Source organism: Theobroma cacao, chromosome 6 (assembly GCF_053813885.1).
Source record: "Theobroma cacao isolate CCN51 chromosome 6, ASM5381388v1, whole genome shotgun sequence".
Classification (NCBI taxonomy): Eukaryota; Viridiplantae; Streptophyta; class Magnoliopsida; order Malvales; family Malvaceae; genus Theobroma; species Theobroma cacao.
This window is the reverse complement of record NC_142644.1, coordinates 24,263,107-24,276,876: the sequence shown is the minus strand read 5'-3', so window position 1 is coordinate 24,276,876 and position 13,770 is coordinate 24,263,107. Positions and strand designations below refer to the sequence as shown.

At 32.7% G+C, this 13,770-nt stretch overlaps 1 protein-coding gene across 2 annotated transcripts; it reads right to left on the bottom strand.

Annotated features, from left to right (window-relative positions):
- Nucleotides 1-1,706: 1,706 nt before the first annotated feature.
- Nucleotides 1,707-6,021, bottom strand: LOC18596059 (LRR receptor-like serine/threonine-protein kinase IOS1). 2 transcript variants are annotated; one of them, XM_088807495.1, is made up of 13 exons: nt 5,913-6,021; nt 5,285-5,828; nt 4,734-5,197; nt 4,501-4,639; nt 4,336-4,407; nt 4,170-4,241; nt 4,008-4,088; nt 3,657-3,811; nt 3,309-3,532; nt 3,088-3,214; nt 2,924-2,986; nt 2,642-2,831; nt 1,707-2,544 (listed from the first exon to the last, which is right to left on the bottom strand). In XM_088807495.1, exons 1-13 carry the CDS (start codon nt 5,989-5,991, stop codon nt 2,130-2,132), a joined length of 2,625 nt encoding a protein of 874 aa, XP_088663621.1. In that variant the 5' UTR covers nt 5,992-6,021; the 3' UTR covers nt 1,707-2,129. The 2 variants fall into 2 exon arrangements, with proteins under 2 accessions (XP_088663621.1, XP_007024371.2); XM_007024309.3 differs by having other exon boundaries at nt 3,309-3,529.
- Between the last annotated feature and the right edge of the window lie 7,749 nt (nt 6,022-13,770).

The following is a 13,770-nucleotide window of genomic DNA, read 5'->3' as shown; positions in this document are numbered from 1 at the left end:
AGACTTGGAGAACCATACAAACTTTAGAGGATATGTTACGAGCTTGAGTTGTTGATTTTGAAATTACATGGGATCGACACTTTCCCTTGGTGGAATTTGCTTATAATAATAGCTATATGTGAGTGTAGAGATGGCGCTCTATGAGACCTTATAGGGGCGAAAGTGTAGATAGCACATTTGTTGGTTTGAGGTTGGTGAACAAAAACTCCTTAGACCAAAAATGGTTCAGGAGACCACCGACAAGATACAGATGATTCGAGAAAAGATGTTGGTGGCACAAAGCCCACAAAAGTCATATGTAGACCATAGATGTAGAGACTTGGAGTTTTAGGTGGGTGATCATGTGTTTTTAAGAGTGTTGCTGATTAAGGCAATTATGAGATTTGGCAAGAAAGGCAAGTTGAGTCCAAGGTATATTGGACCATTTGAGGTTCTAGATAGAGTTGGCATAGTAACTTATAGATTGTCCACCCTTGGACCTCTCTAGCATTCATCTAATGTTTCACGTGTTCGTTCTTGACAAGTACAACCTCGACTTATCTGACGTGATTTAGTATAAGGAGATTCAATTGGGAGACGACTTATCGTATGAGGAGTTATCGGTGGAGATCTTAGATATGCAAGTTAAAAGACTTGTTTCCAAGAATGTAGCCTTAGTGAAGGTTTTACGACACAACCACTCTAGTGAGGAGGTGACTTGGGAAGCTGAGGATAAGATGCAGATGAAGTATCCACATTTGTTCCAGAATTAGAGGTTAGTTACCATTTGATTTAAATTTGAAGACAAATTTTCTTGAGGAGGAGAGAATTTGAAACTCTGACTTGGAATTAAGGTTAGAAACATAACTTAATTAGCTTGGTGAACTAACAATTAAATATTTCTCTTTTGAAATTCTGAACATTTACAGCCTAGAAATGCTTGTTTTAATAAATAAATAAGTCTAGAAAGATAAGACCTAAAGAGGGTCAAATGGCTTGGTTTCATACTTAAAATAAGCATTATGTGCTGTAAACATCGATCCCTTTAAATGAGGTATCAATACTTGAAACCCAAAAAGGCTTCCTAATGAACAAGTAACTTGTTCATGAAGTATTGATACCTTTGCCCAGAAAGGATAAGTATCAATACCTATACCCAAGGTAAATACCATCTTTATTAGACCTTTCATTAGAGGTGCCCCGTGCTTAAGTCCTTTATAAAATGTGTCAAGGAAAAAATTCATGATAAGTCTTGCTAGCTTTAGATATTAACATCAAGTTATTATTCATGTGAGTAATACGTAAGACATAAGATAGATGAAGTGATATAGTGTGTGATGGAATAAGGGTAGAGCCACTGTGTTTAATAGACAACCTGTGCCATCTCCCACAATGAGTTCATCTAGGCTAACATAATCAGTGTATGAAGATAAGTTGTGCAAGTTGGAGGTGACATGGTGAGAGACTATTGAGTCTAGTATCTAGATTTGATTAATTGCTAGTTTGATGGAAGTGAAGTTGGCGACTGGTTGTTTGGTCATTCCTCTAATGCTGCGGTAAGTTTTTTATTTGTGTCCTGTTCTATCACAATATTGGCACACTGGTTTGGCATTTGTAAATTCATGATGAATTAAATTTCCTCATTTAATACTGAAAATTACCTTTGTTGGAGTAACGGCCTCAGGTGTGACCTCCTCTCACAGTGGAAGGATAGTTGAATTTCTTAACATAGTCACCTGTGACAGTTGGGATGGAATTGCATCATCCTGCTTGATTATGTTTACGACGTCACTGAACTTGTCATGGAGCACTTAAAATGTGATGATGGATTCTCTAACTCTAATGGCTGTTGAAATCTCTTTGTATTCTACCCGGAGACCATTTAAGATGAAAATTACCAAATCATCTTCTACCATCTAAGTTAAAAAACTACATTACCAAGTTTAGTGTCTGCTAATTATTTATGTACATGGCTTAATTTCTTGAAAGTGTTTTTATGTGTGTACAAGTACAAAATTACAAACACGTAGCCCAGGAGAAAACTTTCGTAAAGATACTTGATAGTACGACTTTTGGTGTGGATGAAGCCAACAAGCAACAAAGCTCGAGAGACCACAAATATGTTGAATTGTCACATAGTTTCCCCCTAATCACCTTGCCAGAGGAGTTATTTCAGAACCAAGATTCATGGATATCATGCCAATTGATTCTTGTGATTCATCTTCGTTGACTCCTCTGGTCCTCTTTATCTCGGCTAGCAAACAGTCGCTTAATTCCGTTACCACATAATTCATAGTTGGCCTTTTCGTGGAGGCAGGAGATAAGCAAGCCATTGCCACTTCTATTGCTTTCCATACAGAATTTATTTCAAAATTTCCTTGCAACCTCGAATCGACAATGTTTTCAATGTCCCCGTTGGACAACATGGAACCAACCCAATGACTTATGTGAGTAGGCTCATCTATGGTTCTTGTAATCACAGGCCGGTTTGTTATGATTTCCAAAAGAACTACCCCAAAGCTATAAACGTCACTTTTCTCTGTCAACCTGTTTGATGTAGAATACCTGCATGCCAAGCATGTAAACTAACAAATTTGCAGCAACAAATGATGTGGAAAAGAGATCAGAAATTAACATTCATCTCAAAACAAGATGTACTTACTCAGGATCAAGGTACCCAGGGGTACCGGCAACGACAGTGGAGACATGAGAGCCACCTTCGATTGGAAAAGTTTTTGATAGCCCGAAATCAGATAGTTTAGCTTGCAAGTTTTCAGTTAATAGGATGTTGGTAGACTTTACATCTCTGTGGATTATGGGTGGTTTGCAACCATGGTGTAAATACTCCAGTCCTGTATTTTCATTTGTTTTTTGTATATTTGGTTATTAAAATAAAAAAAATAAATAAATAAACTGTAGAAATTATAGGTAAACTCATGCCAACCTTGTGCTGCCTCCAGCGCTATTCCAAGTCTTCCTTCCCAATTCAATAAACTGCTACTGCTATCTAAATTCATAAGAAGTGAGTTAATAAAATCTTCTTCTTCTTCTTTTGTTTAAATAAATAATGAAATGAAAAGTATAGTAATTGACTTAACGAGTTCAAACCTGAGAGATACTCTGCTAAGTTCCCTTTGGCCATGTACTCGTAGATTAGCCCCAAGTTAGTGCCATCATCGCAATATCCAATAAGCGAAGTCAAATTTCTATGATGTACCCTCAAAAGAAGCTCCACCTATATATAGTCATAAATTCAAACCCAAATGTTAATTAGTTTAATATGTAATTAATGAGGTCAAACTTTAGTACTAGTACTCAGGCTCTTATACCTCAGCTTCAAACTGCTTATACCCTTGAATAGATGATTTTGATAGCATCTTGACTGCTACTTGAGTGTCTCCTAAGCAACCGAGGAAAACTGTTCCAAATCCTCCTTTGCCAATAACTCTCTCAAAATTATTTGTGATCTTTTGGACATCTGAGAATGTAAATTGCCGATTCTTTAACTCCTTATGCTGGTATGGTTTTCTAGAGCCCAAATCCAATTTGCCTGCTGATGATAACGTTAAAATAAGTTCAATATGCATACAACTATTGAGAAAATCATTGGTAATAGCATGAAATGGTTCAATTTAATGTTTCTTAAATCCACCATTTTTTTGTAAGGTTGGTTCTACCTGATGGTTTTGTCCTTTTAAACCACCATAGGAGAGCCGAAGCAATTATGAGGAAAGAAAGCACTGACGCAACTGATGCTACTACTGGAACCACTGCACTGTTCTTCTTCTTCGAGCATGATTCCCATGTACAAGGAATTTGATTTCCTTCCACGCTTAATGATCAATTCAGTTGACAAGGAGAAAAAGCAAGACTTGGATTACAGGGGCTAATAATTGTCATCCGGAACCAATCCTAATTTCTAATAATTAAACCTCTCATGTAGTAAATTTGTTTTGATTTTAGCTAAAGAGGTAAGTAAAAGAAACTCAAGGAAATTAAACATTCATAATCATAAATTAAAAGCATACTTCAATTGTAGCAAACCCCTGTTTGACCTGTCAATGAGTCCTGTGGGAACTGAACCATTAAGTGCGTTTCCTTCCAAGTTTCTACAAAGATAGAGAAGAAATGTTCTTTGACTCCTTAATCAAAATTTATGTTTTTCAAGTATAAAATCTCAAATAACTTACAACAGACTCAGAGATTGCAGTTGAGTTAGAAACTCAGGCACTGGTCCAGTCAAATTATTGTTTGATAAGTCCCTGATATTGTAATAGAAATAGGTAAGCCTAATTTCTCCTCCATCATCATTATGGGACGATTGCTTCTTATTTCATATGAGATGAAGACACTTACAGATATAGTAATTGAGTGAGATTAACGATGTAGGGAGGTATCTCTCCACTCAAACTGCTAGAGGATAAATTCCTGATTTCATGAACAATAGTTTTATTAACAATAACAATGAAATTATTTGAAAGAAAATTAGAGGCTAAGTTGAACTTCAAGGCATAGACTTACAAAGATATGATCCTAGGTGGATTGGAGTCCTCATAACTGCAATTAAGACCTTCCCATGAGTATTTTTGTGGAGCACAAGGATCACCTTGCCAGTTTCTCTTCAATCCATACATTGATTTAATATTCACGATCGCATTAACTATCATATATTTGTGAAAACAGTAGTGATATTAATTATCCGGAATGATAGGTATGAAGAGAGAATATTATATCATTAGTTTTAGAGAACATACCATCTTTTTCAACTGTTTGTGACTGTATGAGTTCCTTTACACGATAAGCCTCAAGGGCATTAATGATGGGCGGAAGGGTTGAACCTCTGGTTCTTACCATTGAAAACTGACCTCCTTTTACTGCTGATAGGCTTTGTATAGTGTCTGCCCGCAAATATGTAGGACTATAAGCTTGGAACCAAAGCTTGTCATTAACATAGATGATGAACTCTCTGGACTGGTTAGCTTGGAGCTCTTCAATTTCTGCGACGTGCACGTACAAATAAAATTGGGCACTGGAATCAGAATCTTGGACGGAAAAATTCAAGGGTTGACTTGCGTTTGCTGGTATGCTAGCAGTCCTCATGGCAAGCAATGGTGGTTGGTAATCGCTGTTACTTGAAATGAGAGAAGAGGTGCTTATTTGTCCCAAATCATTTCTTTGGTAAGGCTGCCAGATACGATCGTAAACATCTTGCGGAAACCTGAGGCAAATATTGCTCATTAACTAGGAAAGAAGTATCCAAATTTATTTTTCTTTTATTCACCACAAGTTTCGGTAAATGACATACCTGAATGTAGCATTAGATGTTGAACCAAAATCATCCCTTAAGAAAAATTCCAGTGCTTCTGTTGCAGACTGAGTGTTGTAGGTTGTGTTTTTCAAAAGCCTTAACTCTAATGCTGATATGAAAGGTATTCCTTTCCCAGTGTTGACAAGACAGACATGCAAATAATTTGATTGAAGAACTTGAATGATTTCCTTGAATATAGCAGTAGATGCATTTTGAAATACCATTGTAGCCCACAAATTAGGTCCTAAGTATAGATCGAATTCCGGTGCTTCATTTTTTGCATTATAGTTTCCATACATGAAACCTGTTCTGATTAAATATTTTTCACCCTTTGTGAGGTTTATCATGTAACAGTTTCGGTCTCCTTCAGGGAAACTTCTGAGATACTCTAGTACCTGTCGCTGCATGCCTGAATTGAATTCAGGTAGCCTATTGCTTATGCCAGTTTGGATGTATGGTGCATCTGAAGTATAATTTATGCCTGTTGTGCTTTCATTGTAGCTTGAACCTTCTGGCAACCCGCAATCTAAGCTAATGAACCCTGGGAAGAAGCATGGGAAGGCCTGAGTAATTTGGTTAGTTAAAGAGAATTGGAATTGCTATCCAGAGAGTTAGATGGGCTAACCTGATTGATCCTGTGCATGAATGATCAGAAATGCCAGAGCAAAGCTGCTAAACAATAGGAAATGCTTTATCTTCCCCATCTGACTCTTCAACTTTTCACATTTGAGAGCAAAGAAGTAGTTAGTATCTTATAACTTAGATAACACATAAGAACTAAGTACCATAAGGAAACGATAATTTTTTTTGAAAGGTCGTAAGGAAACGATATACTGGTATAAAAAACTTGGTCAATTGTTTTTGTAGCTACTTTAAACATGAAAAGTATTTTTGTTTTTTTAAGTTGAAGTCTTACTGTATTATATGTTTTACAACATATTTTTGTCAGGCCTTCCTTATCTGTGGGTAGAGTTTCATGTTTGATTTCTCTGTTGAATATGGAAATTGGCACACAGACAAATATGACTCAGATCATTAAACAAGGAATTTAGGCAGTAATAAGTAAACGGTCTTAGCAACTTGTATTTTTCAATGGCGTGCTTGGGAGAAGACTTTGTTTAATAATGGTTTATTCATTATGCCTGATGTAAAACGCGAACTCCCATTTGTTCCTTGATTGTTACTATATTAATTTAAAAATTAAATGAAATATTATACCTAGACTTATGTGATGATTAATTAATGTTGTGCAACGATTAGTAAAAACTTTGCTGATGACACACAAGGAAATTTTTAAAAACAATTAGAATTCCCATGAGTTGAACAAGTACTTGATGTAATAGAAGGGGCATTATTCATTCTCATTAATCTAAAGAAAAGCTTGGGATGTGACACACTATTTTGACTAAGTTATTCTTCTTGTCATTATTAGTGTATTTTCAAAATAAAAGATAATCTCTTTAAATGAAAAGTTATCTTTCAAGGTAGTTATTGAAACAATACTTTTATCTAAATGTTATATCTTATAAAATGCAAAAGTGTTTTTCAGATAAAATGATACATTGATGAAAGAGTTGTGTCACAATTGTAAGTCTATATAAAGGACTTGCTACCAATCATTTTGACACATCAAAACAAATAAGACAAGAGCAAAACAATAAAGAGAGATAGAAGTGTTATATTTTGAAAATAAGCATAAACACTTGAGTTCTTATCATCTATCAAAAGAATCCAAATTCTTTGTAATCTACTTACTGCAAAAAAATAAGCTTTAAGACTAAACAACTTTACAAATCTTCGGATATATCTAATGATCTATTCTTGTAAAGTGCAAAGGCAAAGTTAAATATTAGCTTCATTATATCTTTAGGGCTATTCACATAATTCTTTTTTTGCATATCGAGTGGTGGGGGTGAAATAAGTCTTAAAAAAAATGTCTATTGAAAGGTTTACCTTGAAGTCAATTTTGTCAGTTCCTTAAATTCCATTTAAACCCCATTTGCACTAACAATTTTAAGACTTATTTTTTGTGGAATTGGAATTCAAAATCACTTCACTAAAGAGATGGATACCAACATTTGTCAAGCTAGAACACGTTGAAAAAAAATTTTATGGACAAGATTTATTTGTGGCAAAATGGTTTTACACCTAATTATAAGATAAGTTTTCTTTGCTTATTTGATATGAATATGAATGGTATCATGTTTGATATGCATAGTGAACGTATATTGGTTGAAAATAAGTATTTTGTCAGATCCATAAATGATCGTTTTGTTATGAATCAATTTCATGATCTTGAATTCATGCTTAATACACTACCAAAAAACAAGCTTTTTCTGACAAAATTTTTTATTGAAAAAAGTTTGAATTCCATTGAAAATGTCTTTTTCATATGGATTTCCAATGGAAAAATCCATTAGAAATTTCGTGCGTAAAGCATTGTTAGAAATACCTTTTCTTGAAAATTTTCAACGAAAAATTTCGTCATAAAATTTCATGAAAAAAAGTGTATAATTCAGCAGCTGTATCGTATCAATTCCGTTGGAAAAGCATTTCGAACAAAATTTCATAGGAAATTTCTGACAAAATTTCCATGGGAAATACATTTCCAACAGAATATTTCATAGAAAAAAGACTTCCCACAAAATTTCGTTGGAAATTTTCCATAGAATTTTCGTTGAAAATTCATTTCCAACAAAAAATTTCGTGAAAAATTTCCAACAGAAGTTTCCATCGATGATGCATTTCCAACAAAATTTCTATTGTTCCGTCAGTAATGCCTTTCCAACAGAAATTACCAACTAAAATTTTGGTACTATCAATTGGCATCCATAATTCACATTTAAAATTTATAAGAGGCACACATTAAAATCTAAAATTCAAAATCAATTTCATGCAATTAAAAATCGTAATTAACATTATATCTAAAAATGTCAAACAAATATAAATACAAAGCTAAATATGCTATCATATGTCATACTAAAAAAATATTCAAAGACCAACAACGGAAAAGATGTTACTACATTGCTGTGTGTTGCACTAAGTATAACTATAATAGGCACTCAAGTATCAAACTCATGTACGTGAAGGCGTGTAGTTTCCATCTCTCCAATATCTTCAATACACATGAGTGCTTGTTGTCAATTCCACGTTCGTTTAAGAGGTCAAGTGCTACCACAATTATGCCACCTGAAATTTTTAACAAGAAACGTAGCAAAAGGAGTTTAACAGAATCAACCTTAGTCTTAGGAAAAACAATCACTTAAAAACACAATGCATACAAATTTAAAAATTTGTGCTTGCACTACTACAAGGAAAATAGTTATATTATCTTCATTTGAAATGCAAAAATCAATGATTTACTTCACTTCAAATGAAAAACGAAGGGAAAGTGCCATAAAGCTTTATTGTTATATAGGATGAATATAACATAAGATTTCCAACAATTAGATGAAGATTAGTACCTATTGCCAACATTGGATCTACCACAAAAACTCGAGATCCTTCAGGAAATTTTTCAGGCAACCTACAGTAGACATTAACATAAGTTACACACACACCCTAACATAAAATAAAAACAATGCATAATGAGCCCCAACTAGAACTCAAGCTTGCACTGAAGCAAAGCAAAAGGATGAAATAGAGCTGGACTAAAATAGGATGGAACAACTCAAAAATGGTTTTCTACTACACAAAAACGAATCTTCAACTGAAAGGTAACACTCCAATTTATTATGCTTTCAAAATACTAGGGGGTAGGAACCATATAAACAAAGAGAAGTGAAGTAAATTCTTACTTATTTAGATAAACTGTCGGCAAAAGTGTCTCTTCATCTCTACTTACCCCTGCATTCACAAACCATGAATAATCATAAGCAACTAAACTGGTTGGCCATATAAAGAACATGAAGGAATAAGGCTACAGTCTTGAAGACTAAGTAGTAACAAAAGCCAAAATACAGAAACTTTCGAACAAATGAACTGTCCTACTTTTCATGAGTTAGTGGGTGGAGTGGGAAAACTTAACGATTGTAAAAACAATATAAAAAATATATCAATATGCACTATCTCTCCTCTCATGCTTTATATGTAATTGACAATATATATATATATGCACTATCCCAAATAATTGACAATATATATCACTTATACCGGTAATTGGCTTATACAGCTCAGTATGGACTATTGAACAGACCAAAAGAAGTGTTGATACTCTTGATATTACTAAAGAATATTAAAAATTATAAGTTATTACTGCGTCAAATTTTATAGCATCATCTACACAAAAAAGCACCCCCAAAGCCACAAACTTAGTAAGACATATGTGTAATAATATTATTATCTCCCAACCTGTACCAATTTATAAAATAATTTTATAGAACATCAAATTCATGAAGAACACAAGCATCCTTGATTAAAGCATGAAATTGGTCATATGAAAAACATCCAATTCAAGATAAAAAGTTCTCACCAGATTTTTCCTCTGTGGATTTTGGCTTGGTGCAGGGGGTTTCTGCATTATGCAAAGAAGCAAATTTGTTCCTGTATCTAAGTATCATGATGAAAAATGCCACCTTAAGACTTTACAAAAACACAAGTAGAATAAGCAGGACAACAATACCCAGATTCCCACTTTAATCTTTGACTACAAAACTTGGATTTTAGAAATTGTTTATAGGCTAGTGGAAACTAAGCTTGAGACCGTATATCATTGGTTCACTTATTCTTTTGGCTCACACATATTTCAACTTCAGTAAGCAGAAGTAGAATGTTAAGCTCATCTCTTTATCCGAACATAAGTCAATGGGAAAGCACTAAGCCAAGAAATTTCCCATAATATATGCAAAAGGATGAAGCAAAATTCAAACATCCAATCAACATACATGAAAAGTTATTGGATTTCAATAATAAAGAAACAAAAAAATCAAGCAAGATTGTGGGTACCATACCTTTGTGTCTTTTGAAACATGCTAGAGAACAACTGGGAAGTAATGGAAAAAGAAAAGAATAAAATAAAAAATACTCAGACAAAATGGGTAAGAAGAGAGAGAGCGGGCAGAACTTACTAAGGAAAAAGACAAGAGGAGCACTTGTACTTGGATTGAGCCTGGTTGCAAACTTGACACTGCCGTGAAGGGCCTCCCATTCTACCTCTTCCATAGATAACAAAGCAACAACCTACTTAATATAATAAGGTTTGGTTAAAGAGCTAAAAGTTAACCTAAGAAGATCAAAACAGCTATTGATCTTAGGAGGAAGATAGTTATGAGAATGAAAATTTGGCAAAGAGGATGTTAGCGAGGCGCACGGGTCAGCAAGGGGCGGCAAGAGGTGGCAAGAGGCAAGGCAGGGTAAGCGACAGGGTGACATGGCATGCGAGTCCAACCCTAGCCAACCATCGAACCAGCATGCAGACGAGGGGTTCCAGTGCGCACACAATAGGGCAAGCTGTGAAGGGGCTCCGCATTGCCTTGCCTCAACGGGCTTGGCTCGCTGATGTAGAGCGCAAGGCCCACGCATGTGTAGGCTGTGTGCAGGCTTCCTGTGCACCAGCTACTCGCATTCGCTACTAGGCTGCGCACATCACATTAGCGGGCTGCGCCCCCGCACATTGGACCGCACTAGCAGCACAACCAGCGTGGGTGCCACGCGGCAAGGGAAACTTAGCTCCTAAAAATTAGGCGCCCCACTAAGGCAACCGCACAACAGCGCACCCCTAAAGCAGGTTGCGCACAGCGCACCCACAGGGCCTGCACGCCTACGGTGCATAGTACACCCCTAGGGAGCACATACTTACTGTGCACCCCAGGGCGCACCACTACCGGACTAGCACTCCAAAGGTAGATCCAGTCGAGATGAGCCGCACGGGCTGTATAGGGGCCGCATTCTTTAGCCTGAAGTTAGGGTTGGAAACTTGCTCACCAAGTTAGGGAATGTTTTCCTAGTTATATGTTACGTGCACACCAAGGCAACCTAAGTTAGATATTTTTTTATTTTATTTTACTTGCACTCCAAGTAGGCTAAGGGTTATATATAGTTACCTTAAGTAAACTTTTCTTTCTATCAAGCAATTTACTTTGTGTTTAGATCTTAGATATTTTGTTTTTCTCTGATTTGAGTAATATTACTTATTTATTCTCCCTAATCTATTTTTTCATATTCATTTACTTTACATTTTCACGCCAATCATCAATAAATCTCGTTTAGGCTTGTATAGTCTTACGAACACGAGACTAAAACACCACACGAAACTTGATTAAAATTCCAAGCCCGTGACACAGGGGATGAGCCTAGGGTGGGTAAGATTGAAAATTTGGGGGAAAAGTTGGGCATGAAGGCCTTGTTACATAGTATTTGAAATGGGCTTTTTATTAGATAGTTATAATTTCAATAATTCTCAACAGGAAGTTGGCAGATCTTTGGAATTTTCTTTTTCAATGCTTGAGTTCAAGTCCTACCACAATTATATATATATATATATATATATTATATGAACCATTAGTATTAATATACTTACTATAATATAAAAAAAATTTATAAAGAAACATAGTATATTATATATTAATTAATATTATCAAATATATAATACTATTTTGTTGTTTATATAATATATATTGTTTATTAGTTATTAAATAAGTATGTTATTTGTTAAATACAAATTACTTAAATATCAATATATATAAGTTATATATCTATATTATATAGGATATCAAATTAATATATGTTATAATTTTATATGTTACAAAATTTGTATATATAATAATAACTACTAACTCTCTCTCTCTCTCTCTCTCTCTCTCTCTCTCTCTCTCTCTCTCTCTCTCTCTCTCTCTCTCTCTCTATATATATATATATATATATATATATATATATATTATAAACAAAGGTAATAACTGATAAATTCATTATGTATGTATAATCATATAAGTAAAACTTATTATAAGTTATAGAAATGCTTATATGTAAATTAAATATACGTATATTAGAATTATATATATAATATGTATATATATAGTTATTATACTTCATACAGATTTAATATATATATATATATAGTTCGTATAATTCATATATATATATAAATTAAATATATATAATATCTTTATACAAATATATATTCATAATATTTTATATTACGAAACATTATTAAGATGTAATAAATTAATATATTTTAAATATATTATTTATTTAAATTTACTATCAATTCTTCTAAATTTATATTAACTAATATTAGTATACATCAAGTATTATTATTTTTATATACCTTATATGGTTATATATTTATATAGTACTCATCAATTCAGTTCTTAAAATTATAATATGAAACTAATTGTAAAGAATGGTGTATTCAAAGTAATATTAGAATTATCTTATATGAATATAATCAATGTAAAATATAATTTTATATTACTTTATTGTATATATATTAATGACACAAATTATATGTTATAATGCTATATATATGTATTACAAAGTTTGTATTACTAAAAACTAATTGTGAATAATATGTTATAAAAACTAAGGTAATAATAACTAATAAAGTTATTAAATGTAATCATATAAATAAAATTTATTATAAGCTAACATATAAAACATATGTGAAATAATTATAACATGTTAATATATATGTAGGATATTTAATATCATATACATATATACTTATAAAGTTATATCATTTAAAATAGATAACAGTTAATTTTATAGTAATATAGGTTTATATATAATTAGATATATATATAATTTGTATACATATAATAAACTAATATATTTTAAATATATTATACTAATTATAAGTTTACAATATATATCGGTCTTTTTGTAATTTATATTCACTAATATTAGTATGTACCTAAACTATTATTGATTTTTGTTTAATATATTCTTAGATTTTATCAGCTATTTTTATAAAATTAAAAAGTTTATTATGTTATTTTTATAAACTTTTTAAGTTTATAACATTAACGAATTTGGAACAATTGATTTATAATTTATGATTCAATAAAGTTTTCAAAATATTTAAGAAAATAATAAGCAAAGGAAAACATATTTAAAATTTTAATATTATAAAACTCAGTATGTATATATTTAATTTTATTAATGTATTTCCTATAAAGGATCAATAAAATTTTAGAAAATTTTTTTAATATATTTTAAATAAAAAATTTAGAAAATAGTAATATTGATGAAATTTTCCAATGGAATATTTTGTTAAAAAATTTTCGTTGGTAATATATTTTTCCAACGAAAAATTCTGTTAAAAAATTTAACAGGCTTTAAATTTTTTTGGCCTCTTAAACTTTCTGATGGATTTCCAACAGATTATTTTCTGTTGGAAATTTCAACGAAAATCTATCAGAAAGTTTGGTGAGAGTAAATTTTTTTTTGCATCAAGAAAAATTTCAACGGATTTCTAACGAAAATTTTTCATTGAAAAAATTCCGTTGAAAATCCGTCAGAATAAGTTAAAATAAATTTTCGTCGAA

What these genes read in the sequence shown, in the direction of transcription:
- LOC18596059 (XM_088807495.1), bottom strand. Translation starts at nt 5,991, where the DNA reads ATGGGGAAGATAAAGCATTTCCTATTGTTTAGCAGCTTTGCTCTGGCA. An exon ending in ACAAACAGTTGAAAAAGATG is followed by an intron (nt 4,640 to 4,733) that starts GTATGTTCTCTA and finishes AATATATGATAG; the next exon opens with TTAATGCGATCGTGAATATT. An exon ending in CTTAGCAGAGTATCTCTCAG is followed by an intron (nt 2,987 to 3,087) that starts GTTTGAACTCGT and finishes TTATGAATTTAG; the next exon opens with ATAGCAGTAGCAGTTTATTG.